Source organism: Struthio camelus, chromosome 2, assembly GCF_040807025.1.
Source record: "Struthio camelus isolate bStrCam1 chromosome 2, bStrCam1.hap1, whole genome shotgun sequence".
Lineage (NCBI taxonomy): Eukaryota > Metazoa > Chordata > Aves > Struthioniformes > Struthionidae > Struthio > Struthio camelus.
Genome location: NC_090943.1, coordinates 98,458,888 through 98,486,381, shown reverse-complemented (window position 1 = coordinate 98,486,381; position 27,494 = coordinate 98,458,888). Strand labels below are relative to the sequence as shown.

The following is a 27,494-nucleotide window of genomic DNA, read 5'->3' as shown; positions in this document are numbered from 1 at the left end:
GAGGGGCTGAAGCCCTGGGGGGACGGAGGCACCCACCCCGAGTCTGCTGTGCCCCTGCACACAAAACGTCCGTCCCTCAGGAGGTGGCGCTGCCCTACCACCGCGCCAGCCCTAAACCACCACCTGCCCCCTGCCCCGGGCAGCCCCCCACCCCACAGCGCTGGGGAAGGCGCCGGGAGCCCCACAGGCCACCATCACCCACCTACCCACCTGCAGCCTGGCGGCATCCCGCAGCAGCCGGGTTTCAAGAACCCGATCTGATAAGCGAGGCAATTTCGTGCCTGCTCCTCTCACAGAGATATTGAGGATTTTGCTGTAACACAATTTATACACGTATTACTTAAACATATGTAGCGCTCTTTCAGATCGTGCTATAAATACGCCCCCAAGCACAAAGTGTTGTTTAAAAAACCGGCAGCACTGAGAGGAGCTCTCCTCAGATGTCTGCAATACACTAATTCTCTACAGGCCCCGTTGACCCTGTTTGAGGGGCTTACGCGGCTGTCTTTAGGTGAAGCGTGTCACCTTATGGCAGACTACAGCACTTTTACCTCTGCAAGGACAACGAAACAAATCACACAAGGAGACAGTAGTGACATTATTACTTAATTATATTTTGCCATCTGCTACCGTGGCAGAACTATGCAAGTATTTTAAGACAGTAATCCAGGTCTGTTACTTCAAGACCTAAACCAGAAAGAACAGAAGATTTGCTATTTGACATCACAAAAACGGGCAGAAAAATGCACCTGTGAAATTATGCTTAAGACTTCAAAGGTTTTTATTTAAGAACTATTAATTCCAAGCGCATACCGAATGCAGTCTGGCTTCTCGGCTGATGCTTTACAAAGCTGTCAGTTTTCTGAGGCTTGAGCCAAAAGGCAATATTTGATATGTAAAGATGTTTGAGAAGGAGGAGGGTAAAGTGAGAAGAAAGATTTGTATGAGTCAGCCATAGTTCTTTTAAAAATTAAGTGATATCATTTTTAAAGAGCAGGGAAAAAAAAGACATATATACACGGATTTCCTCATTCCTGGGTTAACAGTTGCAAAGATAATACATTCAAAGTTTAAAGGAACTTTTAATTACCATTATTTACAAAGCAGCAAGTCAAGCTGTACGGAAGCAGCAAGCAGCTTACAACACGTAGGTTTTACTCCATTGTTCTCACTGCCTTTTTGTTTTCAGAATTCATTTTGTAAATGAAAAGTAATGGTCTAAACAGACGCCAGTTGCAATATGACAGTCGGCAGTGATGTGAGGATCTCAGCTCTGTGGCACACCACCAAGCCTGTACTTTGTTTTTGTTTAGTTGAGTGGGTTTGCTCATCGTCTTGCTACTTATGACAAGGTATTACTCACTAGCACGACTGTCATACCTTCTTACTTCAGACCTTTGTTTACCATAAAGCATCACATTCAGCCAGCCACACAGGCAGTATATGACACTAGGTGGACCATTGTTCTGCTCCCGTACAGCAGCTCCACAGGAATTCCTAGCAGCCAGCTCTTCCATACAAAGAGATCATAAGATTACTCATGACAGTAAAATACAGAGGGACTGCCTTTCCTCAGCGACTGTGAACTTCAAGTGGCAAATTTTCCAGGTCACCTAAAACGACAACATCTCCAGATCTACTGAAGCGTTGAGCGCGGACTCCCAACTTGTGAGTCACCCAAAGACCCAGGACGCACTTTTGTGTGTGATCAACAACTGCGCCTCAACGCGAAGCCGAAGGACATTACTGGTGAAGAGGCAAAAAGAGGAAAGACTAACTGGGGAGGGCGGGTTACGCGTGCAGCCACCGGCGCAAGTCACCTTTGCGAAGGCTGGGGCCAGGTGACAGCTGCCCAAAGTTGTGGGTGCGCACGCGCTCGCTCGCACCTGCAGCCCGAGCAGGCAGACAAAAGACCTGCCTGGCATTTGCTAGGAGGAAGCCGTTGCCCAGCATGCTCTGCTATGATGCTGCACCGCTCAAAAGGTCACAGGAAAAAGAAAGGTGTCATGCCATGTCATTACCCCGCCAGCATCCCGGGGGCTGCCGCCACCCGCGGGGGCGCCGCTCGCCCCGCAGCGCCCCACGGCGCTGCCAAGCCGCGCACCGCCACCGGGGGGGGGGGGGGGAGGAGGCGGCGGGGGGTGGGGGGGGGAAGCGGGGCCCAAGGACCTCAGAGACCTTCGCCGCAGGGAGGGCGCCCCCAAACCGGGCGGCCCACGGTCACCAGGGCGCCCCTCGGCCGAGCCGGGCCGGGTTGGGCCGGGGCAGGGCAGCGGAGCCCGGCACCTGCTCACCTGGTGCGGGGCCAGGCCGGCCTCGGCCCCCGCCGCCCCGGGGCCTCCCCCCGCCCCAACCGCCGCGGCCCGCCTCGGCTCTGACGTCACGCCGGGGGCGGGAGAGGAGGAGGAGGAGGAGGAGGAGGAGGAGGAGGAAGAGGGGGGGGGGCCCCGGAGCGCCGAGGCGACGAAGATTCCACGGCGCGCAGGCCCTTCCCTTTGTGACGTCACGGGAGCGAGGCGAACCTGGCCCCGGCCGGGCGGCGTGGCCGGGAGCCCGCGGCTCGCGCTGACATCCCGCGTAACCTGTTGCTGCCGCCGCCGCCGCCGCCGCCAGCGCGCCCCGCCGCGCGCCGCCCCCCGCGCCCCCGCCGAGGCGCACGGCAGCCCGCTCGCCCCCGCACTCTCCCCCCGCCTTCCCCTCCCCGCGCTCGCTCTCTTTCCCCCTTCCAAAAAGAGAGGAGGAGGAGGAAGGGAAAAAGAGAAAAAAAAAAAGGAAAAAGAGGCGCAAAAAAAAAAAAAGGGAAAAAAGCGATTTGCCGCCGCCAAGTTAAAACTTGTAACACAAGATACATTGTCTCCCCTAGCATGCTCACATGTGTACCTCATACCTCCCCCGTGGGGCTTGAGGGGCTGACAGTAGTTTTACTAATTCTCTGCCCAGCGCTATGAGTGTAGCCAGAGTAACGCTGCATTGTTCGCTCCCACAAACCTGCGAAAGGTTTTAGAAATAACAGGTTTGGGGGTGTTTACCCCCACCCTGTTCCTTTTAATTATTAACATCACAATTTCCTCCTTCCTCCCTCCCCCCCCCCCATTCTGCTTTGTTTCACTGCCTGGGAAACGTGGACGTCTTACATGTTTCGCTAGACTTTCTACACAATGTTCCTGTTTGGATGCAATACTTTAAACTAGTCAGCTTCAGACTCCCAATTCCTCTGCAATGCGGATATATTTTAATTCGAAAATTCGGCGGAGAATAGGCTGAAGTTTTTAATTATTGTTTAATCTCACGTCCCTCTAAATTACATTTTAATGGGTCGAAAATCGATAGAAACAGTCATCTGAAGTCAACTGCAGTTTTTATGAAATCTATATAATAACAAGGTAAAGTGTCCCGAAGGTCACCCTCCCTTCAAAGAAACACACATATCCCCCCCCCCCGCAGAAAAAAATAGCACAAATGATACGTACCATATAAACTACAACTTTTTAAGTGTCGCATCACACACACCCTAAAGCAACTCCTTTTTTTTCTCTCCACAAAATGAAGAATTTTTTAAACATGCAGATAAAAATCATTATTCGCTCTACTGCATATTTGGCTAATCCCCTCAGTTTTTCCAAACGTAAAGAAAAACTCCCCTATGCCAATCAAAACGTAACTGGAGCACGAACAAAAATCCAACTATCCATGCACATTTATATGTTTAAAGGATTAGACAATTACGAGGGATTGGTTAAGCGGTTGAATAAAGAGAGACAGAAATACAGCCCGGGCTGCACTGTATTCTCCCAAATTTTCAAGCCATCATAATGAATTTTTAAACTACACCGAGCCATTTTCCCATTATTAAAGGCAATCCCAACAAACGCATTCCCTGCAACACGATCCCCAACTGGTTTGCTTTCTATTGCGAGCCAGATAAGCAAACGATCACATACATTAGATTTGATGTGGTAGTGCAAGAAACAAGCTCGCCATAACCAGACACTCGATTTCAACTTAAAGGGCTTTCAACAACCACAGTGGCTTCACCAGGCAGGAATATATACACACGCATATCGTCAAATATGTTCTTTTGCATGCAAAGCGCAATATTAATAAAACCGCTTGAAAATGCAGTTTCGTTACATTATCACAGCAGCCCCCCGAGCTCCCTGCCTTTCATCTAAAACTAGATTATGATTGTGTCATTTGAGGTCAATACATTTATTCACTGGAGGTATCGCTACACAAATCTGGTTTTATAACCAAACTGCATAGAAGGTTTTCCCATTAAAAGGGGCCTATGAAACTCCCCCACCACACCACAGAAAAATAAAATTCAGCATTACATTTGTTTTAAAAGCCTTAGAGCTGCAGGATTAGCTATAAACTTGACATTCACTGCCATTTCCTAAAACTGGGAGTCAAATGATATATGTTATGACCACTTACGTATTTCTTTTGAATTATATTCCTCTTGGGTCTTTCTTTGCTCATTCTGGTATCCAAATTCTGATTGCAAAAGGGGACAATTGCTTCATGAATTAAAGCCGCGACAATTTAAAAAAAAAATACCGAAAAATCCTGGGGGGAGGGGGTTGTTTGTAGTGGTATCTTGTAATCCGACTTTCTTTCCTCACAATGTGATTCTCCTAGCAATAAATCCGAGATATGGGGGATGAAAAAAAAAAAAGAAGAAGAAGAAGAGACGAATGCGAAGGAAGCAAAAAAAAAAATCACTTTAGTGAAACATTGTAATGGAAAATTTCCCCCTAAACACAAAAAACGACGCCCTTGATATCCCCTTTTCTCTTGCTCAAGCCACCTAAGCGATCTGCAGGTCCTTAGTGTCAGAGCTGTAGTTACATCTTGGAAAAGGAACGGGGTTGAAAGGAGAAGATAAATAAAAATGTTGGAAGTCACGTTTGTGCTGCTGCAGCAGGGAAAGCAGCAGAGACAACTCGCAGCAGCAGCAGCAGCAGCAGCCCCAGCAGCAGCAGCAGCAGCAACAGCAGCAGCCCCAGCAGCAGCAGCGAGGGCTGCACGCACTGTGTGTGTCTCTGCTCCTCCAGCTCCCCCTAACCAATGAGAACAGCTCTCCGGCAGCAACTTTAAATGGACCTGATTTTTTTTTAATATATATGTATGTGTGTGTGTGTATGTGTGTGTGCGCGCGCGCCCGTGTGTGTGTGTGTATGTATATACATATATATATACACACACACACACACACACATACATACACACACCCCAGATAGGGCTTGGCCTTAACTCCCAACCGGGACAGCAGCCGCAACACCCGGCCTCGCTGCATTCAACGCATGCAACAGGCCTCGCTTACACTTCATGCAGGTTAAGCGTCACACGCCTTCCTTTTTTTTTTTTTTCCTTTCTTTTTTCCTTCTTCCCCCCTCGTCTTCTTTTTTCTTTCTTTTTTTTTTTTTTTAAGGTTTTTAAGTGCGGCCACTCGGCGGCCAAGGTCGCCGCTGCCCCCCTGCAGCACAGCCCGAGCGGGGAATTTGGCGACGGTCCCTCAACGCACAGCACGCTCGGCCGCCCTGCCCTGCCCCCCTCCCCTCCCCGCCCCGCAGCAGCCTCACTCCTCCTGTCTGCCAAGGTCTCTCCTTCCGCCCCGGCCCTGCCCTGCCCTGCCCTGCCCCGCCTCACGTCCCCCTGCTCTGGCATGCACCGGGGCCCGCCGCGCTGGCAGCACCTGGCCTCGCCGGCGGGGCTCCGCGCAGGGCCCGAGAATTGTCCTTGCTCGCGGGAAAGTTGTAGTTCCCTCGCCACAAAATGGCGACGGCGGGGAACTACACCTCCCGGCGTGCCGCGCGCGGCGCCCCCCCTTGCCCGCCGCCCATTGGCTGCTCCGCGCGGAACCCCCTTCGCGACGCTCGTCCTTCCCTTCTCCTCCTTCTCCCCCCCCCGCCTTCCTCCCGTTGGCCTGCCCCTCCTCACCCCCCCCGCGCCGCGCGGTGGTGGAGGCGGCGGGGGGGGGACGGAGGGAGGGGGCGCGCGAGGGGCGGTTGGGCGGCGGCGGAGGTGGCGGCGAGGCGGGCCCCACCCGCCTCCCGGGGGAGGGGGCGGCCGAGGAGGAGGAGGAGAGAGGGAAGTTTATTGGGGATTTGCAGAAAGGGAATGGGGGGTGTGGGGGGGGAAGGAGGCAGGCAGGCGCCGTGGGGGACTGTTGGGAGAGTGCGAGGATTAATGCGTCTGGGTTAGGTTAGGGAGGTGCAGCACGAAACTTAATTTATCTGAATCGCGGCCGCAGACGACGAGGCCCGCCGGTGACGGGTCTTAGGAGCCGGCTGCTCGGCGTGGCGGGCGGTGTCAGCTCAGGACAGGCTGCCCCGGCTGGCGTGAGATTTGCTCGGTGTGCCTCGGAGGTGTCCTGAGGTCACTCGTCGGCCCTGCGCGGCGCCTCGCAGCCCCGCGGCTGCCCGCCTTGCTCGGAGGGGCCCGGGCTGCTCGGCTGCAGCGGTAGGGCCGGGCCGGGAGCGGCCTCGCTGCGAGGTTTGAATTGCCTGGTGCGGCTGCGGAGAGGAGCCTGCGGTGGCGGCTGCGGCGTCCCGCGGCTCCTGCGGGGTGGCTGGCCGGCACCCGCTGCCCGTGCGCAGCTTGCTGTGCAGGCTGGGCTGATCGCCGCAGGCTGCTCTCGTCTGCGGGAGCCCTGGTGCTGACGGGGGTGTTTTATGTCCTGTCGGGCACCCAGCTGACTTCGGTGTTAAAAGTGGATGGATGGTAATGTGACTTGGAAATGCAGTTTTAAAGCAAAAACCTGTAAAATTCAAGTACGCGACTTTCCCGGTAAAGAAAGCAGGGAACCGGCTGCAAAATGAAACTCGGACCTTCAAAGTAAAGGCAACAATTCTGGAAGGGGGGAGTCGCATCTGTTTTAGGGTTAGGGAGGAGGGAGAATAATTGATTTTCCCCTGGTGATGTATCAGGAAGACTTTTACTGAAGTCAGTGGCTGCTTGTGCTTTCCATACAGCTCAGCCTGTACCAGGCGATGTACGTCTATATTAACATCTACGCTTATGTAACACTTCAGAGACTTTACCGTGTATTCCAAATGCAGCTAGTGTTCATATCAGTTCTGTAAGGTATTACCTCCGCTCTGTGGACGCAAAAACTTTTGTGTAAGGCTGTTGAAGGGCTGCTGTGCAGGAGAGCAAGAGATCCAAGAGTCCCCAGGGGAACCTCAGTTGCCTGACTCCTAGTCTTCTGCTTCAAACACAAGACCGTCCTTCCTGCCTTAAAACACGTATAAGAGAGAACACTGTGCTCACTCACCCTAGAAATGGGACACAAATGACATTTAAAACACTAAATGAAAAAAAAAGAAAGCAAGTTATTTCATATTTTCTTAGTTTTCCCCTCACTTTTCCATGCTCATTACTAGTTATTTTACTATTCTTTTTCTTCCTCTCTAGTCTTATTCTATAAGTTAAGCTGGGGAAAATGGTCTCTGTTCAGCCTCATTCAACATCAAGTTTTTGTGGTAATGCTACTTGAGATCAAGTTAATTTTTTGAAGCCTTTTCTTGAAGACTCTTGTTGGAAAACATCATTTCAAAGTGTAACTAAAAAGATTTTTGTTCCTACCTTTAAATTGGAAATACGCAAGTTTCTTTGAGGACTATTTAACTTTTTATCCTCAGTTATTTTTATTAAAGTGTTTAGGTAGATTGAAGGCCTAGGACATGTTTGGAAGAAAACATATTTGTCTCAGGTTGTCTTCAATCAAGATTGATGAGTCTGTGACTTTCTAGGAGACATTTCAGAAAATGAGAAGAGGCAAAGTTAGTCATACGTGTATTTCTGAGTCAAAAATGAAGCAAAAAATTCTTGTAGCAAACCTCCCTGGCTTTTTTCAAATAACATAAGGTAGCAAAAATAACTATTTTCTCCCCCTCTCACTTTGGCAACTTCTTGCCTTGTCTCAGTGCTTGTCTTGCCTTCTTGCCTTGTCTCAGTGCTGCTGTGTTTGCTACTGGGTTTTGTTTCATGTAGTGAACAGGAGCCTATTATCGATGCAAACTAAAGCATTTTCTCTAGAATGGGTGGTAGAAACCTTGACCATAGATCCGTAGTTCTGTTTACATTTGTGTCCTGTTCTGCCAAGTGTTGTGTCATGTACATGCTCTGTATTACGTATCTGCTGTGGAACTTGCCCTTCTGTCTTAGCTTGTAGGCATTTTGGAGACTGACCTTTTAAATACTGAAGTTTAACTGGTCTACAAAATTAATGGAATGCTAATACTATAGATGTTACTATTGCAGGCTAACTGCTACTGATGTCAATGTTTGCCCTTTGATCACGTATTTTCAGGAAAGCTATAATTTGATAGTGACTTTCATCCTGGAAACTTCCAGCTAGATTTGTGCCTTCAAAGTGCTTCAGAACTGCCTGACATTTGCATGGTGGAGTTTCCTTGTTTTTATCTTATTAATATCTTCATTGTATGTATTCCTTTTACCATAAAATATTTCTTCCTCTCCTCCAGTAACACAAATTTATAAAGGAGCCCAAAACACTGGATTTATATTCTACAGGTTAGTTTTTATTACCCTCCAGAGTCAACCTTGCCAACAACTGTCAGAAGACAGGACGGGCTCAGTTTTCTGAAATATGATACTAATGTTCAAACAGCTTAGGGATTTGGGTAGTGGGTTTGTGTGTGTGTATTTTTTTTTTTTTAAAGGGGTGGCCGTGATATGAGGGAATTTGGGGGTTTTTTTGAGGCATGGCAGTTATGGGTTACTTTTTTGAGAATGGTGTGTTTTATGCATTTAGACTCCTGTATACTTAATGTTCCAGGTACAGCACCTCCAAGAAGGGGTGAAATATGGTCATTCTCTAGCACATAAGATAATCTTCCAGTGCACAATTCCAGTGAAAGGTAGAAGGAAGCTTTGTTAAGAGGGAACCTTGGTTACACCTCTGCAACTGCTAGACCTCTCATGATACTTGCCCACTTCATACCTTGACATAGATCAAATCTTTTACAGCAATTGTAGGAAAAAGAACATTCTTCATAGCCAACTTATTTATGGCTTTACTACTTTTTTGAACAGGGACTATTACTTTTGACATTGTTTCAGATTTGGAAGACAGATGTGTATGCAAAATATTTTGTGTTGTCCTCCTGGGGCAAGATTTTCAGTAAGCTGATGGAGAAGGTCCTGTAGGAGAAGGTTGCTGTACACAGTCAAAAAAAGATTCTTTAGTTCATAAGGCAAATGAGGATCTACAACAAATCAAAGCACAGCCATTTATGATTTCTTTTTTTTTTTTTTTTGGGGGGGGGGGGGAATCAAACAGGCACAAGCAGTACAGGGAAGGCAAAAAGAACATGGGGTGAATTTGTGAGCCGTAATTCACCAGTCAGCAAACAAAGGGCATGATGCCAGACAAGTCCAACCATAAAAGGATCCTTGTCTTGGGGGCAGGCTGTGATTGTTTGTGGACAGATGGCTGCTTACCAGTTCATAAAAATAACTTCTGGATCCCTTTTCCTCAAATGTGGCATATTTACCTGAATTAGACTTGCCCGAGAAAGGACAAGATTAAGTTCTCTAGCACTGAACAGATTTCTACATCTGAAGGGGATGCAACTTTAAATTCCAATACATAATTCCTTATGTGGATAAAAGCAAAACCTTTTGTACGTTAAGAAGGATAAAGGTGGGAGTGGGTTGGTAGCTTTACACTGTGAGATACAGAACTTGTTTCTAGTCCTAGAATCAGACTGGAAAACTGTGGAAGTATTGTAATGCACAGGGAATTACCATATTTAGTGATTTGAATAGCTGCTTAGAAGTTCGATTTAGTTCAATTCATATTAAGTGCTCAAAATAGGTAAAGAGATTATAAAAGTAGACTCCTAAGTTTGTAAAAGCCATGTAGTAGCTTTTTCTGCTGCAAATGACAACACCATCTCCACATAGTGCATTTATTTGTGTTTGAGAAGGCAGAACTTTACCGCAGGCCGCCGGCTTTGTCTTCCAGCAAAATAGGACTGATGTGAAAGTCTGTCAGAGAGAGTGATCTCTGCCAACAGACCCTCATAATGTTGAATTTTTCAGAGGAAATCTTGCTGCTAACTGGACTTGATGCCTAGGCCCAACATTTTGGTTTCTATATTTCCTAGTTTGAGTTCCCTTCCCCTTTTCTATCATAATTTAAACATTCTAAGTTTCCTGTATAGATATTCTGCCTCACTGTTTTGTTTTGGACTTAAGAGTCCCATAGCGTATTTCTGTAATATTGGAGTAGAACATTAAAGATAGAGAGTTACGATAGCCAAGAGAAAAATGGCTACTGCTCTGACTGAAGCCCTTACAGAGAGGGGAGTAGAACTTGTGTATATTAGTTCTCTTGGAAATAAAGATATGAGTGACCAATTGCTGACAGTCAGTTTGGCCACTTTCCCTACAACCTTTTTTATTTTATATTTTGTTATATATGTATATGTATGTGTGCGTGTGTGTGTGTTTAGATATATATATATATATTAAAAATACAAAAATAATGACCTTGTAGCAGTAAGTCAGTTGAAGCATCCTGAAGCATTGCCTCTGCATTTAGGCCCGAGGATTCCCAACAGGTAGCTGCCATCATGCGGTTAATCTTCATGTATGTAGTGGATTCTGGATCACTTGCATAATGAGTCTGGATTCATGCAATGTAGATTTATGCATGTGATTTAAAGTCCTCTGAGCAACTGAGACATGGTGCTTAGAATCTCCAGGATCCTTGAGGCAGCCTTGCATGCACGTGCAGACAGACGCTGCACAGATGGTTAGAGTGAAAGGATATTAAAGTGGCTAAGTTAGGCACTCAAAAGTTACAAAATGCCAGAATTAGGAAATGCTTACACACTATTAATTCTATCTATACATCTATATTTTGCTTTATAATAATCTTAAAATAGATTGCATACCTTTTTTCCCCCCTCCATTGGATGATTGTTTTTTATTCAGTGTATTAAATCTATTCTGGAGGTAAGTTAGAGTGTATGGTGAAGGAGGGTATTTTCTGTTGAACTCTTATCCTCATGCGTTCCTATGAATGCAAGAAGAGAAGGCATAATCTTACTGTTAAAGCCGCTGAATGTTGCTTTGGAGAAGTTGATTCTCTGCCAAGGAGTGTGATGCTGGATAAGTCATTTACATCAATCTTCTAATAGTGGCCAGGTCAGCACTACTAATTTGTGCATAAATAGCTACAGTCGTCAGGTGGGTGATGAGTTGTGACTTGTGACCATCATAGCTCTTTGATCTAAATCTGCTAATGTGCAGAATACTTTTTTCCCCAATTGAGGATGTAGAAAAGGAGATGGGGAAGTAAGTGTATCTGTGGTGGCTAAAGTGTTCCTGCTGTAGATCTTGCACTGTGTTCCTCATTTTATGGGTACGCTTATACATCTGCACCAGAAATTGCTGTAAGCTGTATGCTTTGAACACTTGAAGGATATGTAACACATGGTACTAGGAAGAATCAGGTAGCAGATACTTTGGGACTCTGCAGACCTTAATTTCTGACTACCTTCATTTCTGATCTGTAAAATGGGCTAATATTTCTTCATCTCGCAGGACTGATGAAAAAATAGTGCTTGTGGAAGATCGTGATGCTCTTGGTGTGAGCACCCCAGGAAAAGCTATATCTCTTCATTTGGCTTTTTATCTGCTTTTTGTCTGTTTAATTTAGTACTTTCTCAGCTTTTCTTTCTTCACGTTTTATTTCACTGCTTTTTATAGCTGGCTATGTAAGGGCACTTGTCCTTGCCATGTTGTTCAGCATTTACTGCAGTTTGCTTAGTTGCCCTGCGTCTGTTGAGAAATAGGATTGTGGGACAGTAAACCTTGAAGGGTGTGAAGGCACCCAAGCCTGAAGGAAAATGACCAAATTGGTATGAATTCATAGCTTTCTTTTTCAGTGCTAGCTGACGCACAAACTCTTTATTTTGCGTAAATGCAAACTATGTTAGCTGAGTTAGTCATTAGTCATTTTAACCAGTTCATTAAATGGAAGTAAGATGCTTTTATTCGGAAATAAGAGGCCTGCGTGGAAGGCCTACCTCTTTGTCTGTTTGTATGTCTCTTCCTCCTTCTCCCCAAGTGAAGAGTATAATGTTTACTTTGAGGCTTGGGGGAGATATGGCTAGTGGGACTAGATTGTGATCTTAGGGCAGCATTCACTTCATGAGCAGGGGGAGCTCTCTTCATGGCCACCTTTGCCCTTCCCTTTAGGCAGTGATAGGCTAGCCCAGACCAGCACGATATGCTGTACTTGCACAGGTGCCCAGGACAGGGCAGCACTGCTTTTTGCTAGAAAACCTCAGCTTGAACAGAAGAGGCATGGGATAGTGCTGGAGCAGGGAGGGAAAGGTGATTCCCCTGTGATATTTTTCTGTTGGCAAGGGGAACAGGGAAGCGAGGAGAGGTGAGAGGGGAAGGTGGAGTTTTGGACTTTGGGATGTGCTGGCAGTGGGTGCAGAGAGGCAAGTCGGTAGTGAGAAAAGGGGAAAAGGGGCAGGGAGGAAGGAGACTGGAAGGGCAAGAGCTAGCTTTGCTACAGCAGTGAGGTCTAGTGATTTTTTGGGGGAGAGAGAGAATGGGCAGTATAGGTTCTTATGCACCAGGGTAGATTGGAGGCTGTAGAGAGACTCTCAGTTATGCCAAGACCACTCCACAAACCTGTCATTTGCATGCCTGCCTTCACTATGTGTCAGCTCAGTCTGAGCAGAGTCTATCTTCAAAGGCCATTTGCTATAGTTGCAGGCAACATTCAGGGCCTTTCTAGGAAGGAATCAAGGCTGTCTTGTTTGAGGTGGCTTATTTTGCAAAGATAGCATGTATCACCATGAGATGAGGTGTACCATGATGGAGTACATCCTTATAGGCATTAATGATGCTCCTCTGAAGCTTAGGACACACTCATTTTTCCTGCTGGGGGAAAAAAAAAAAAAAGCTCAGTTGCACAGAGCTGTTTCCAGCTGATGAGTAGTGTGGAAAAGTGGTGAATCAAGCTCAGCTCCAGGGCTGGCAGTGTAGACACTGCTGCTGTCCAATTTACTAGCCAAAGATTAGCCATTATTTTGCCTTGTAAATGAAAAAACATTCAGACATTTGAAAGATCATTTGTCTTACAGCCAAATATAGTTAATATTGAGCACAATGGAGGTTGTGTAAAGTTTTTAATGAAAGGCCATCTTTATAAATGATCATTTAACACATATGGTCGGGCTTCTACTGAAAAGAGAGGAACAGCAAGTGATTCTTGCAGTCATAAGGAAGCTTATCAGAGAATTCAGGGTTTAATAACAACATACGTAAGGTCTGATTCTATAGGGTGCTGGATGCTCTCATCTCCTTTTGATTTTTGGCCTGCTTTTGAGGTATACCAGCACTATACAAAGTTGAGACCCTGAAATCAATAAGCAAAGAGGAGAACGTAGAAAAGAAATTACAAGAAAAACTTCCTTGTCTTGGTAACAGCCTTTGCCCAGAAATGTGTTTCTTGTTTGTGATACCCGGTTTTAATAATTCCAGTGCTGGTCTGTATTGTTTTTTTTTTTTTTTAAATCAAATTTGTACTAGGTGCTGGCTTTAGATGCATGGTTTCAAAGCCTTTTGCTGCTGTGAACTCAAATGGGTTTGCTGGAATTTGTCTTCTAATTTTTGTTTCGTTCATGCCATGTCTTCTATCATTGCAATGCATATATAAACACAGTTGATGCTGATGTAGTAGCTTGATGTGAAAGGCTAAGATAAAATACCAGCTGTTTTGAAGGCATCCTGCTGCTATCAAGAGGTTCAGGTTAGCAATTTGAAGTGTTGCAAGGACTTGTAGGACCTGTGTTTTGAACTGCTTTCCTGAAGAGAGGGTGGAAACGTACATGCCTGATTATTTTAGGAATTGAACTTTCTTGAATGTGCTTATACTTTATGAAATGCGAACTCAGGGAATGTGGATAATAAAGCTGAATTATTATTCTAAAGGGTTCATATATTAAGGATTTGGGCATCAGTGAGTCATGGCAAAAGCTGAATTAGGTTGAAAATAACAACAACAACAGTAGAGAAAGTATGGCCCAACCAAGTGTCAGTCATATCACTGTAATTCTTAAGGGATTTGGGTGCAGTTCAAGATTTACTTTCTTCACTGATGCCGGTACAACATACCAGAAAGGCAGCAGGCTTGGTAAAGCCACCAGCCAGCCAGTTTACATGATGCCTCCTGCTGACCAATCCATGAAGAAACAGTTATCCTTGAAAGAAACAATTTGTTTTATTTCAAAGCCTCAGTGGTCCCAGCACCTTCTTGCCCAAGAGCAGCAGCAGCAGACTCCATTTTTCCTCCTTGCCTGGCCCTTAGAACAGATTGCCTGCTGGCCCATGAGAATGGTTTTCTGTAACTGACTTACAGAGAATGCTCTATGAGAGTATCTGGCTCTTTTAATTGTTTGTTTTATTAAAGTTTATTTATTGAAGCGAATATCTGGTCACAATAGAAACATGCTTTTTGAAGCCTGTGTATTACCAAGAGACAAGGGTGAAATAGTGATCAGGTTATTGCTTCCTTGGGCTCTGAAGTGCATACACAGCTCTGCAGGCCCTGTGGGTAGGGTCTTGGCGTTCTCTCTCCCCTTTTTCAATTGAGCTGCGCCAGTTCTGCTGTAATCATGGCCCCCTGCAGCTGCACAGGCAGGATGGTGAGGCAGGAGTTGCTCTACCTGTGGCATTTCCAAGAAACAAAGGTTAGGTGTATATTGCGGATTGCAGTGTAATGCAGAGTCAGCAAAGCTAGCTTTAAGCAAACTAATTTGACTGCCACCAGCAGCCTAGCTGATGAAGTAGAGAGGTCTGGATGGGCTCATTTATCCTGCTGAAAAGTGTAGCTATTTATTGTTAGATTACTTTTCGGCATGATAAATTAGGCAATACAAAAAAACACGTCTGCCTCTAGTACCCAAGGTGGTTCAGCCAGCTCTGCAGCATGCGTATATTCAATCAGTTGTGTTCGTTAGTTTTAAAGTTTTCAAACTGCTCTAGGTTTAGGTGTTACCTATGAATTAAAAATATTCTTGGCCTTCTGAGTTTCTCATGTCGTTCTCCTATCAGCTAACAGGGTAACATGTATGCCTGCAGTTGTTGAAAAGTATGGGCAATAGCCCCAACAGCCCTTTCCAGTAAGTGCATGCCTGGTAATTTGTCTAATCATAAAATAAATCATAATATGTCATTTTACCTATCTGGGCTGTGAGGTTGCTCATCTCATCAACCATTCAAGATTCATTTTAAAACCAAGATGATCTTATTCAGAATTTAGGGCTTTTGGAACTGGAATCATCTCACCATTGTATAATTATATGTTTGTATCTTGTAGTTTCCTTGTGTGGAATGTAATACAAATAGTCTCAAGCTTTCTTAGCAAACAGTTCAGGACTTGGGAATTGTGTGGATGAAGAAATGGTGTGGGAACACACCAGTGAGTCAAAGATTGGAATTCCCTCTGACCAGTAACACTATCTGGCAAGTTGCATACTCAGAGCTGTAGTGATTTGCTTTGTTGAAAAAATTCATAGTGAGACAGATGTTATTCAGTCTTAGGACTAACTCTGGGCAACTGAACAAAGCAGATGTTCCTAGGGAGAAGCATGAATTGAAGCCGTGAGGTTAAAACAAACTATCTTTTGCTGTCCTGGGGAGAGAGTAGCAGAGTGATTATTTTTTAAATCTTGTGTGTGAGATCTGTTAGAAGCCTTAAGCATTAGGATCTGTCTTTAGAAAAATATGTAAGTAGATCTGTGTCTACAGGGGAGTGTGTACATGGGTGCTAGTGTCCACGTAGCCATAGCAGAGATTTCTAATTGGTTAGTGACTTGACTGAGTCTTGAAGTGGATACACTGAACTTTTTCTTTCTTCTACCACTGCGTGTATTTTCACCCTTGCTGGAGACCCAAACTTGGCACCTTGCTGTGATCCTATAACCCGGTTAGATGAACTGAGATTTCTGAGGGAAGGATTTGGGATGGATTTCCCTATTTAGGAGAACTGAGGTAAATTGTCAACGTCCCATTTATCATTCTCCCACATGCTGCAGATTGCTGTGTTGCACAGATGCTATTGCAGGGCTCTTCCTGTGGCAGACCACAGGTGTGGGCTCCTGCAAAGGACAACTACATGGCCCGCTGGCAGTTAGGGACTTCACAGTGCCCAGGGCTCACGTGTTTTCCTCCTCAGCCATATATGTTGCCTATGAGAGAGAATTCTTCACCCATCCCTGCGGCAGATGTGTTGTGGGACAGTAAGGATGTGGAAGATAAAACAGGAAGAGTTGCTACGCTCTTCCATGTTGGGTGATCATCACAATATTGACTGACCGTGAATGGTCAGTGGCTGAAGGTTGCTGCCTATCCTCTCATGCCCTTTGCCATCCATGTGTTTCTGGCCTGCCTTCTCCTTACATTTTTCTGGTCTGGCCCTTTAAAAAAAAAAAAAAAAAAAGCAGATTTTAGTGAAATACACTGACGCATACATGTAGTTCTGGCTGGTGGTAGCTGTTTATGAATAAACATAACTACCCATGACTGTAATGTGGAATCAGGCTACTGTAGATGCAAATCATGCTTTTTAATAACTGTGGATGGTGAAAGGGTTATAAATGCATGGCTATGCGGTTTAGACAGGGTCTGATATATCACTTATTTGTACATTTGTAATTAATTGTAAGAACAAGATTGTTCTTTGCATGTGTTTTTCCTTTGCTGCCAAGTCCGATAGAGTTATAATGATCTTGCACCTCTAAGCTTGTAATAAAATATGGTTAGTAGCCTAGCAAAGAAATTTGTTAATTAAGTTTGCTACCCAAACTCCCATAATGCTAAGAATTTTTTTGCTAGGACCCCTAAATGACTCTTAACTCTCAATATAATCAAAAACAATTTTTTTGATGATTAAAAAACATTTCTGCATATTTTTTCCATCTCAATATAATGGAGCATAATTTAAGACTATGGGCAGAGGAGGGGGTAAATGATGCATGTAATGATTATTTTAACGTTTACAAGAAAATAATTTATTTAAATTGGATTAAGCCTTAATATTATCACACATTTCTACCTGATTTAACATGGAGGGGGTGCTGCGTGAAGGGGGAGAAGGTGATTTCATGGTAAAGTATTTTAAGTATTTCATATTTTCTTTTCTTTTTCATCATGCACTCATCCTGCCCCACAGCCATGCAAATGTTCCTACAAACAAATATTCATTGACACCTATTACATTCCTCTACTGACAGTGAAGAGGTCGTGTTAAATCAAACTGATGTAGAAAGTGGACATCATCTTTACCCAGGATGCCCAAATTAATTCTGCTGAAACAAAGGCAGGGGAACAGGAAAGGATAATTTGCTTTTGTAGATTACTGGGTTTAACCACTCCATTTATCACATCGGTGTCTCTGATATTCATGTTCGGAGTGAGCCAGAGAAATAAGCACCTGCTTAGGCTGTGAGACCTTAGGGACTTGTGACTTTTTTCTGTCAACGGCAGTTTTCAGGCCAGCCTAATTATTTCTGCTGAGAATGGAAGTTGAAGTCCAAAGTGCATCATCTTCATCTACTTCTTTTTCCCCTTCCAGTAGAGGAATCAAGTGGGATCAATTCTGTATCTGTATTCTCCAGGTTTGAGTCCATTAGTTAAACTTTTACTTACAATAGATGCTGTTTTGATGAGGAAAAAACTATAGCAGAAGGAACTCTGTTAGTGGCAGGACCAACAAAGCCTAATTTCCCATACATTGGTTTCTTATGGTTTGGTAGTGAATTCCAACTGTCTCTTTTCCTGCAGTGGGGTCATGTGTAAGGTCTCGCTCCCATGTGGATTCTTTAATGCTTCATAAAGTTTACTCAAGTTATGGTCTTTTCTCAGTTAGGGCAACTTTTAGAATCTCTTTCTTCTAGCTATTTGTTTTTACAAAGAATGTGAGAATTTTAAGACCTCTGTATGTCTACTGCATTTAGTTGAGTAAGAAAAAAATGATAATGGAAACGCAGTGTGTGGCTACACAAACTTCATTGTCTTAGGAAACTAAGCAAAAATGGTAGTATCTTACTAGGTACATCCTCTGTTTTTGGTCTGTATTTAAGTTTATACCTCCTGAGAGAAATAAGTCTGGATTACTGGCTACTCCTGTTCATCCTGTGGAGCTACTGTCATCAATGGGAGATGTTTTGGCTTTATGAAGCAGCAAAGAATGATTATGTATATTCCTGTAAAAGTGACAAATTTCTTCCCAATCCCATTTCCATTAAAGTCCATTGTAAGTTTCTCATTGCCTTGACCAGGCCTAAATTTGCTTTTACAACTGTAATCAGTAGTCAGAGGTTGGGCAGACTTACTGTGACCCACATACTGTTAAGCATTAGTACCTAAAGTAGAAAAGATTTCTTCCCAATTCCAGTTTCAGTTCACAAAGCTCGGGAGGGGGGGAATCTAATCTCATATTTATATATTTGTAAATTGAACAAATTACTTCCAAAAATTATGGTGACATAAGGAATTCCATGATACCTTTTTTTCCTTAATAGATTTACTTTTTAAAGTTGAAAGTACACTTCAGATAAATGAAAGGTTAAATTCTGAACACATTCTTAGTGTGTGCATAAGCTTCTGTTTACTTGGGAAGTACAATATCAGTAGAGTACTTTTCACTTTAAAGTTTATGAATTTCTTTCTTCTCCTCCTTAATTCTTTGAGGTGTCAGTACTGAGAAAGATGAATCATTTATTAGTGGGAGGCCTGACACATCATGAAATCACTATCTGACACTTCAATGACTTTCAGTGTTGTTCTGTGAACATTCAGCAAAGCACAGATGATGTGATGTTGCAGTTCTGTGGGTAGTGTTTTCTTTTTTTTTTTTTTTTCAAATGGATGAAATGCTTTATCATCGTAGTGTGTGAGAACTTCTCCATTTGGCATGAACAGCCTTTGCCAATTATTACGAGTGATTCAGAAGCTCTGATGTAGGGGAAAAAAATGAAAACATGTCTGCCACTGGCAGAGGAGGTCTTTATGATTATATTTCTCCTGAGAATCAGTGAAAAGGCAGAACTCGATCCACCTTTTTTGAGAGGGGGAAGCTTTAGCTTTCTCAACAGTCACATAACATTCTTGGATTTAATGTCGATACAGTTCAGAGCATCCCCCTTACCATGGAGCATGTGAATCTCTATTATGTTACAAATGAAGTACATGTAAGGGGTGGTTCTGTGCTGGCCACTAGGTTATCCCCTGAACAGAGTCGTGATCTTAACCGAAAGGCATTTATGGTATAAACTGACATTTGACAGTAACATAATTGGCAGTAAAAAAACTGGCTGTTTGGCAATAGGCTGAACAATTTTATTTAAAAAAGATGTAATTTTAATTCTAGGACCTTTATTCTAGTAAACAGCTTTATGCGCATATAGGTTAGACTTTTTGCTTTATTGCACTTATTCCTGACTACATCTCTCTCCCTCTTCCTCTGCTTCCCAGTATAAATGTTTTCTTATTTGTTCTCTTTCCTTCAGCAACAACTGCGGTAGTTTCAGGCTATTAAGATATTTTCCTCCCTCACACAGTTCGTAAACCTAGGCAGTATTACTGCTGCTCCTTTCCCAAACTAGATCACTTCAACAGCCTGGACATGTGCTGCTGCTCATGAAACGTTGCAGGCTGGGGACCTGAGAGTATGGCCTTTCCTTCCAGTACTGGGTCTGTCTTCTAAAAGGTAACTTCAGGGTTTTCTTCCCGCTTAACTGTTTTCTCCTTTTGTTTCCTCGCAAGCTCAAGTGTTTTTCCCAGTGAATTGTCTTTCCCCGCTTATTCCTTGAACTTGCCTCCCCCCCCCCACCCCCAATCTCAAGTCCTTTGTGTAGTTTCATCATTACTGTGCTGACTGAGCATCTCTGGTTCTTACTGTATCTATCATCATGATACTTTGCAGGGTTTACTCTTCACAGATGTATCTGAGTCCAAAAGAACTATGTACTTGTGAAACTACGGTGATGAGGGAAATCTGTAAAAGAACTGGCAATTAAACCCAGGTTTCAAGTAAAGACATGAGCTGTGACTTTTGGATATTCTCCTGCCTCAGTGGCTAATTGCTATATCCTTGGTTTTGCCCTCCAGCGTTTTAGCTGTGAATTATGCCACGTTTACTGGGAAGAAGCAGGTGATCTTAAGAAGTAGTAATACTTAGTTACGTTTTTCCTCTTGATACTGTGTGTTCCTCCCAGTCTCCAACATGACAGTTAGCCTGTGTGCATCAGAAGCACGTCAATTGATGTGTGCAAACAAGCCAGCAAGTACTAAGCCTCTTTGGTTGCTCTCTTACTGCGCAGAGTCTGATGAAAAGCCTGGTAACATTTGGAAGGGGAAAAAATGATTTCCAGTTCAATTCCAGAAAGTATTTGACAGGGCCCTTCCTTTTCCACCTTCTTTCTTCGGCATTCTTCGTGTTCAAGCCACATGCGGCTTGGGTCCTGGTAGCCCATCACAGCTTCCCAGAGGGTCCTGGCCACCTGGGAGTTGGGCTTTGCCTCTAAGAGGGAGCGTCTCCCAGCTGCCGGACACGATGAAACTCTAATCAATGCCTTTCCTGCTGCAAGTACTCAGAAACTCCTAGTATGCTTTGTGGATCATATGGGGCCATGTGCACCGGAGGAGAAAATGAACTTGCTGCCCCTGCACCCAGGTGTGTCTGAGGAAGTGTCTACTGATAGCTAGGGGAAGCTCCCACCCCTTCTGGTCTGATAAGGAAGCTCTTTTTAGGAACAATCCCAAATTTGAGCCGGATCAACGCAAGCAGTTTAAATAGGAGGCGTTGGCTAGCTGGCCTGAAGTGTGGCCCCAAGATGGTTTAAACAGATCCAAACCGGAATTGTTGTGGCTTTACTTTGCAGCACGTATATCCATCCCCACCCCATCTCTTGCACCAGCACTGGTGTTTGCTCCCACTGGGAGTCAAAGTGGCAGGAAAGTATTACTCTTTTTTTTTCATGTTACTCTGTATTTCCGGAACCAGTTCAGTGTGGGAGTAGACAAGCCTCCTTGCTGGCACAGGAAAGGGCAGCAGCTCGGGGTGGTGAGACTGCGGCGTCCCCAGCTTAGATTGGATTAAGCTGTCATGGAACCACGGTCTCATCTGGAGAATGCACGTGAGCGGCTCGAGGAGATTTGAGGGATCAATATCCCCTGGCAGAAGAGGGGGGCCTGCAGTAGAAATCTCTCCCATTAGCGCAGGTGACCCAGAGAGAATATTTGTACGCAGCCTAAAATACATTAGGGAAAAGCTCTTTGAACACATTTAAAAGTTTACTGCCAGTGTTCCGTAAAACAAATTAATCCAACATAGGCTTAAATGATGTTACTTTTGCTCCCCCACTCCACACCCCTTGCAAACCATAAGACACTCCTCCCACCATGGCCCTGTTAGGCCATGGTACAATGGGCATCCTGCCAAATCAAGCTGATCTTATAAGCTGCTACTGCCCTGGTTGTTGGTGGGACTGCTTGCGTGATTTTTTTTAATTCACTTCTGTGGTGCCCTCATTTTTCCTGCCCAACCTTGAAGTGGGAGTGTGTTTAGTTGTGAAATACACTGCTGCAAAATCATGGTCTTTTAGCACCTCTACAATGTTCTCCTCTCTGTTCTCAGAAGAATTAGAACAGAGCTATAAAAAAATCACTCAAGGCTATTACACAATGTCATTTTCTGGGGCTTTGTTTTTGAAATTATTCCTAAAGATAGGTTTGTGTGTGTGCTTGTTTGCTTTCCCCATGCTGTATTTAGATTTAAAAACAACAGCATCGTTAATAAGATACTGATGAACCTAAGGGAGATGTGACAGCATAATGTGGATAGTGCATATACAATTTGTCAAAGCAGACAAACTAACCCCACCTTGGGCAATTTTCAAAAGAAATACACTACAGCACTTGTCAGGTCTGGGTGACTATTCCGTAAACGTATTACTTGCTGGCATACAAATATCACTTTGTATAAGGCAGTTATACAGTAAAAGAAAAGGGAGAGGCAGAACAAAAACACTGATCTAGCAAAGTCCTGTGAAAATCCAAGATCTCAGAAAGAAAAATGCTGAAATAAAAATAAATTAGATTCAGGGATAACTGCATTTATGTATGGACTACCCACATGTTCTTATTTGTATTTCTCTTACGATAAAATCAGTGATGTTATTTTTATCAGTATATTATTGGGAATATATCTGCTATCATAGTCTGGGATACAAATTTGGCTAGAAATTGCCTATTTTTCTTTAACGTATTATTAAGAGTGTCAGAATTAATGCCACAGTTAGGGATACAAAACTTGATAGGAATAGCCTCTGATGTGATACAAAATGATCGAAAATTTCAGAATCAAAATCAAAAGCCTGAGTTACCATGCACTGTCATGCATGGTATAATTGTTATATTAAATATATTCATTTGTTAAGATATGGCCATAGATCTCATTTTTATCTTTCATCAAAGCAAGTAATGAAAGAATGATAGAGGGCAGGTGAATTGTGCTAAGATCCCAAAACTTAGCTATGTATATGTGTGTGTGTGTGTGTGTGTATATATATATATCGTCTCGGATGGGAAAATGAAAACAATGGATTTCATAGTCTGATCTTAGAAAAACCCTGTGGCAACTTTCAACATGGGTTTTGTGTGTTTGTAATTCCAGTCTGCACACAAATGTATACAGAGTCATAAAAATCACTTGGCAAACAAAGGGGGCAGGCAGAATCTAAATTCTTAAGATCATAGCCAAAGTGTGCAGTAAACTGTGTAAACCGCAGTGTATTTGCCTCTATGATCCTGAGTGGCTTAGTTAGCTATTTCACTGGCAGTTCCCAGGAGCATGGATGTATTTAGGTCATGAATCCTTCACCTCCATCATGGATCCTGGTAGGAGTCTGGTTTTTATTTACAGATGCAGAACCTTCTACACAAGTATGGTAATAATGTAGGAACATCTTATGTTGCCTTAAATTTTGTATTCCAGGAATATGTTGATTTATCTTAACTGAGGCCTCCTGGAAGTGGAACCAGCCAGCCAGCCGGCCAACCAACCAATCCCCCAGACAGGACAAAGGAAAGGATTACTTAAGATAAGGTATTAATTTGTCACCTGAGAATGGTTAATATAATGTCAGCACTGTTGACCCTGATCACATTGCCTTTGTCTCCTGCTGAACTTTTAGGATTCCCTTAGCCCTGAAGGACGAAGGTCCAGAAACTCACAAGAACAATTGAATTTGGCAGGATCGAAAATGATCCCATTCACAAAATGAAGGAACGACATTCGGGCATATGGTATGGGTATATGAGGAAGTTCAGCATTACCAGATAGCCATCAAAGGGTGATAAACCTTTAGAGCGAGAGGGATTTGTGTAGACTGTAATTTAAAATGTTATTTGTGTAATTGTTAAAGTCAATTAAGCTTTTCTTCTAAGAAGACTATCACATCACTGTACTGAGAACTGAGTAAAAAAAAAAAAGGAAAAGCCTGACTTTGGGAAAGCTTTTCATTTTGAATTGAGGAAAAAGCCCTCTGAAGCTGGAATATCTTTGTCTATTGTATATTCTGTAACATCTCATCTGGTAAATACTGAACCATTTCCACAGCTGGTATGTCTTATGGTTCTCAAAAATGAAAGACAATCCCAAGTTGCCCATTGGGTAAGATGAAGTGGAGCCAGAAGAACCAAGAAGCCAGGAATCCTTAGTCTATGGCTAGAGTATTTTGATGGAAAATTGTTCTGTTAGAAAATTTCCTACCAGTGTTCCTGGTTACAGGATCCGGAAGTGGGGACTGCCGGTAGACATGTCAAGTGTGCTTTGCAGAGCAAAAATGGCTAAAGCCCTGGACCCTGCTATATGTTATTTTTTGATGGGTAGAAATTTAGAATCGGGAAATCAGATATGTCATTCAGCAATTCTGACCAAAGTATTTTTGTTCTCTTAAATAAAATAATATCCAAGTAAACTCCAGGGGACTTTTCTTCTCCTTTTTTCATGGATGTACCTTTTTCTGAAAATATGTCTACTATTTTTCCATGTTTCTAATTAATTTCTAGGGTGTAATTCCAGATGTTAGAAATTAGTAAGAGACATTCCATCGCTTTTGATCAGACTTATGCAGAAGCATTTTTTTCTTAACGGCTTCTCAATGAAAGTCGTGGTTCAGGGAAACATGCAGAGGCTCACATTACTAAGTATCTCATTTTTGCTGATAAGAGTAAGCAGACCTTTTTGAATTTGACCAGGAATTGTCCAGTGTGTTCCCATCTTCTCACATTATGATCTCTGCCTTCAATGCTATTGATGCATCTAGAAATTTCTAGCTAGTCAATAATCTCTTAAAGAGAACATGTGAAGTCAAAATTAGGACTTCCTGCCATTAGCACTGGGTTTTCTTTATGAAACAAAAGCGAATATGGTTCTTTCTAAACAAGGTAGCTTCCAGTTGGCAAAGAGGAATTTCTTCCATCGCTGCCACAATGTTGAAACATGCCATTAAAACAAAGAGATGTGACTGATGTCTCCAGAAAACATTAATAATGAGAGAGAAAGCAGGGAGTGAGAAGAGCCAAAATCATTCTCCTAGCTGTTTTTGGCCATAAATATGCTGTTTATTCTAGAAGGTTGAAGAGAAAACCTGCCCTATGAGAATTCACACTGTCATAGGCACAAGACAATTTGCAAACATTATGGAAAGCTTAGGGTCAATAGTAAACAGCATAAGCATAAATGAACTACAGGAAGATCGAAGGAGATCAGGGCATCACTAGTTTCTTCAGTAGCCAGAGTTTTATAAAATTCTGCAGGTGTTCTTAAATAACAGACTGCGTTCTGTGTGCAGAGAAAGGAAAAAAGGGGTTGTGGCAGTTTAAGCTGAGGGTTAATTTATTGATGATCCCAACAGTGTGCACACACTCCCTTAAACACATTTTTTCCTGAGTGCATCTTCATTGGCTTGGATAACGTTTCTGAAATGCACCCCTTTTTGATGCAGGTGGTGAAAGTGACCACCAGTTTAAAGTCTGTAGTTCAAATAATTATCATGAAATGCCCCATGTCTAAGTCCATGTGCCATGGTGATTAGCAGTTGTCTCAATATAACATCTCTTCTTTGCCATGTGAAATGTTTTTGTTCAGATTCACGTTAGGTAGTTGTTTGAAGTTACGTGATTCCAGTCACAATTTACCAACATTGTGTTGGCATCAAGAACAAATGCGCAAGATGATTTGACTACTCTTGAATTATCTTGACTACTCTTGTATTCTAGAAAATGGCGATGCTTTTTCAGTTTTTGAGATGCTATTTCTTTTTAGTGAGTAGCAACAGCCTTTGTTAACAGAATTTTATTTCCAGAAGGCATCAACACTTGGACGACCTTATTGACAAATACAAGGATTCTGTTAATGCTCAGTGCCAGTGGCTTCAAGGCGTTTTGTTGGGGGAAAAAAAAAAAAAAACCTCCAGGCTGAAAAGAATTTACCTCCCAAATAATTAAATAGCTCAATCCCAGGGCCTGACTAGCATAATTCCATATAGGAATTTACAATCCGTTGAATGTTGAGCCATAAATTTACTAAGAATCAGGGTTTGATTGCCTTGTAAACCTTAATAAAACAATAAAGTCTCACTTTCTGATAATGAAAGTTTAAAATTCTGCCAAATTAAAATTAGGACATATCTATATGGGTAAACTAACTAACACAGCTATTATGGGATAAGTTACTCTGTAAATCAGTCTTCTACGTTTCAGAATAAAAATGATGTTTAAGTCCAAAATAGTTATTCTGTTTTATGAACTAAAGTAGCGATTCCAGAATAAATTCGTTTCCAAAGAAACTATAGAAGCCCTTACAGTGAAAAATTTGGTAATGCCAGCCAGAGAGCAGATTATGTCCTGTGATAAAGTTTAACCAGAGTTGAGGTTAACTTTCAGTAAAGCGTAATGTAAATCAGTTTTAAAAAAAGACGGGGCATAATAAAAAGGTACCTTTATTTTGTGTGATTTTTAGCAAGAGAATTCCTTGTTTACTTCCCATTACTTTTTAATGGGGGTTTCCTAAGTGCATCAAAGAAGGACTATCCCTTTAAATGCTGCTATTGATTTGCACTCAAAAGTCCAATTGACTTTGGTGGGAGTTCCATGTGCTGATCAATGGGAGTATCAAGTTAATAAATAATTCACTTAACAAAACTGCATTAAGATAATGCTAAAGATCTGCAAGAATCTTTCAAAGAAAAGATTTCCCACATTCCTAACTAACTAGTAGGAGTCAGGGTTAACTTGGTCAAAGGAAGTGCGACTCCAGAAACCTTAATAGCTGCATCATCTTCACCAAAAGTTACACAGTTATTTCCTATCTTGATTTCCCAGTGAGGTGGGTGAATATGTGTTAATAGTTAGGCTATGACCTTGTTGATTTTTTTTTTCGTTTTATTTCTCTCTACCTCGGAGATAGATATACATAACTGCAACTGACCTTCTGGCAAGAAAACTTTTACATATCAGTCTTTGAAAGTACCTTCAGCAGACAAATATGTGAGTGTTGCAGAGATTTGGAGCATGCTGATTTCATAGCACTCTTTTGTCTTCTCTTCCAGATTCTGAGTTCTTAGGTCTTGGCAGAAGGGTCTGTGCTGTCACATCAGAGTACACCTTTAGGACCTACCTTTGTATGTTTAATCATTTCATTTTTTGCAGGCTGACTTTCTCTCCATTCACACCCTCAAGATGGAAGTGAAGTGAAGATTTAACGTGGATACATTTTACCTCTCAAGCAAAACGTATGTAAGGGTTCATTTGTGTACTTAAGTAAAATATGAATTGTGTTTTTTTCTTATATTCCTTTTAACATATTAGGACACTTTTATAAAATCTAAATGCTTTTAAAGGAGAAGCCTTCATTGGTGGGCACAGTTGTAACTAAGACCTTCCAGGTGAACTAGGTAGGAGTTTTATGCCTGAAAGCTGCATGCAGGTGATTAAGAATTTAACCCTCCATGGACTGATAAATGTATAGATGAGATTTATTTAAATTCTTTAGAGAGAGAAAGAGAAAAAGGGAAAATCCTTCTAACCTATCCAGGAGATTTACCAGCTATGCTGCTTTGCTTAAACCACTTTTAGACAGTAAGCTAAATGGCATGTAAGTAATTGGCACATCAGGACTTTTAACAACGCTCAAAGTTTTTTATTTGTATGTGACTTATTGGAAGATTTTAATGACTAGTATGAAGTCACAGGCCAGAGCCACAGACATATAGTTACACATTTCAAAGGTTATATTAAAGGCCTTTTCAGCTTTGCTGTGATTTTCCAGTTCCAGAATTTCCAAGAGAGTATATTTTCTGAGACAACTTTCATCACCTTAGGATAATTTTAATTTTTTTCTTTTCTTTAGTGTGATTTGTCATGGT

At 42.9% G+C, this 27,494-nt stretch overlaps 1 protein-coding gene and 1 long non-coding RNA gene across 6 annotated transcripts in view; one reads left to right on the top strand and one right to left on the bottom strand.

Moving 5' to 3' along the window:
* JARID2 (jumonji and AT-rich interaction domain containing 2) overlaps nucleotides 1-5,776 on the bottom strand; it is a 237,628-nt gene extending 231,852 nt beyond the window's left edge. The window contains exons 1-2 of one of the 5 annotated variants that reach the window (XM_068931739.1): nucleotides 5,699-5,776; nucleotides 4,438-4,637 (exon numbers count right to left, since the gene is read on the bottom strand). In XM_068931739.1, the coding sequence (XP_068787840.1) occupies nucleotides 4,438-4,482 (45 nt within the window). In that variant the 5' untranslated portion in view covers nucleotides 4,483-4,637; nucleotides 5,699-5,776. Of the gene's footprint in view, nucleotides 1-2,887; nucleotides 2,987-4,437; nucleotides 5,561-5,698 lie in introns of those variants that run through there. The other 4 variants (XM_068931742.1, XM_068931738.1, XM_068931741.1 and 1 more) reach the window with 4 other exon arrangements.
* Nucleotides 5,777-18,022: 12,246 nt separating this feature from the next.
* LOC104153081 (uncharacterized) overlaps nucleotides 18,023-27,494 on the top strand; it is a 59,708-nt gene continuing 50,236 nt past the window's right edge. The window contains exons 1-3 of the long non-coding RNA XR_011139053.1: nucleotides 18,023-19,771; nucleotides 23,060-23,170; nucleotides 26,779-26,861. This is a non-coding gene — a long non-coding RNA (uncharacterized lncRNA). The remainder of the gene's footprint in view (nucleotides 19,772-23,059; nucleotides 23,171-26,778; nucleotides 26,862-27,494) is intronic.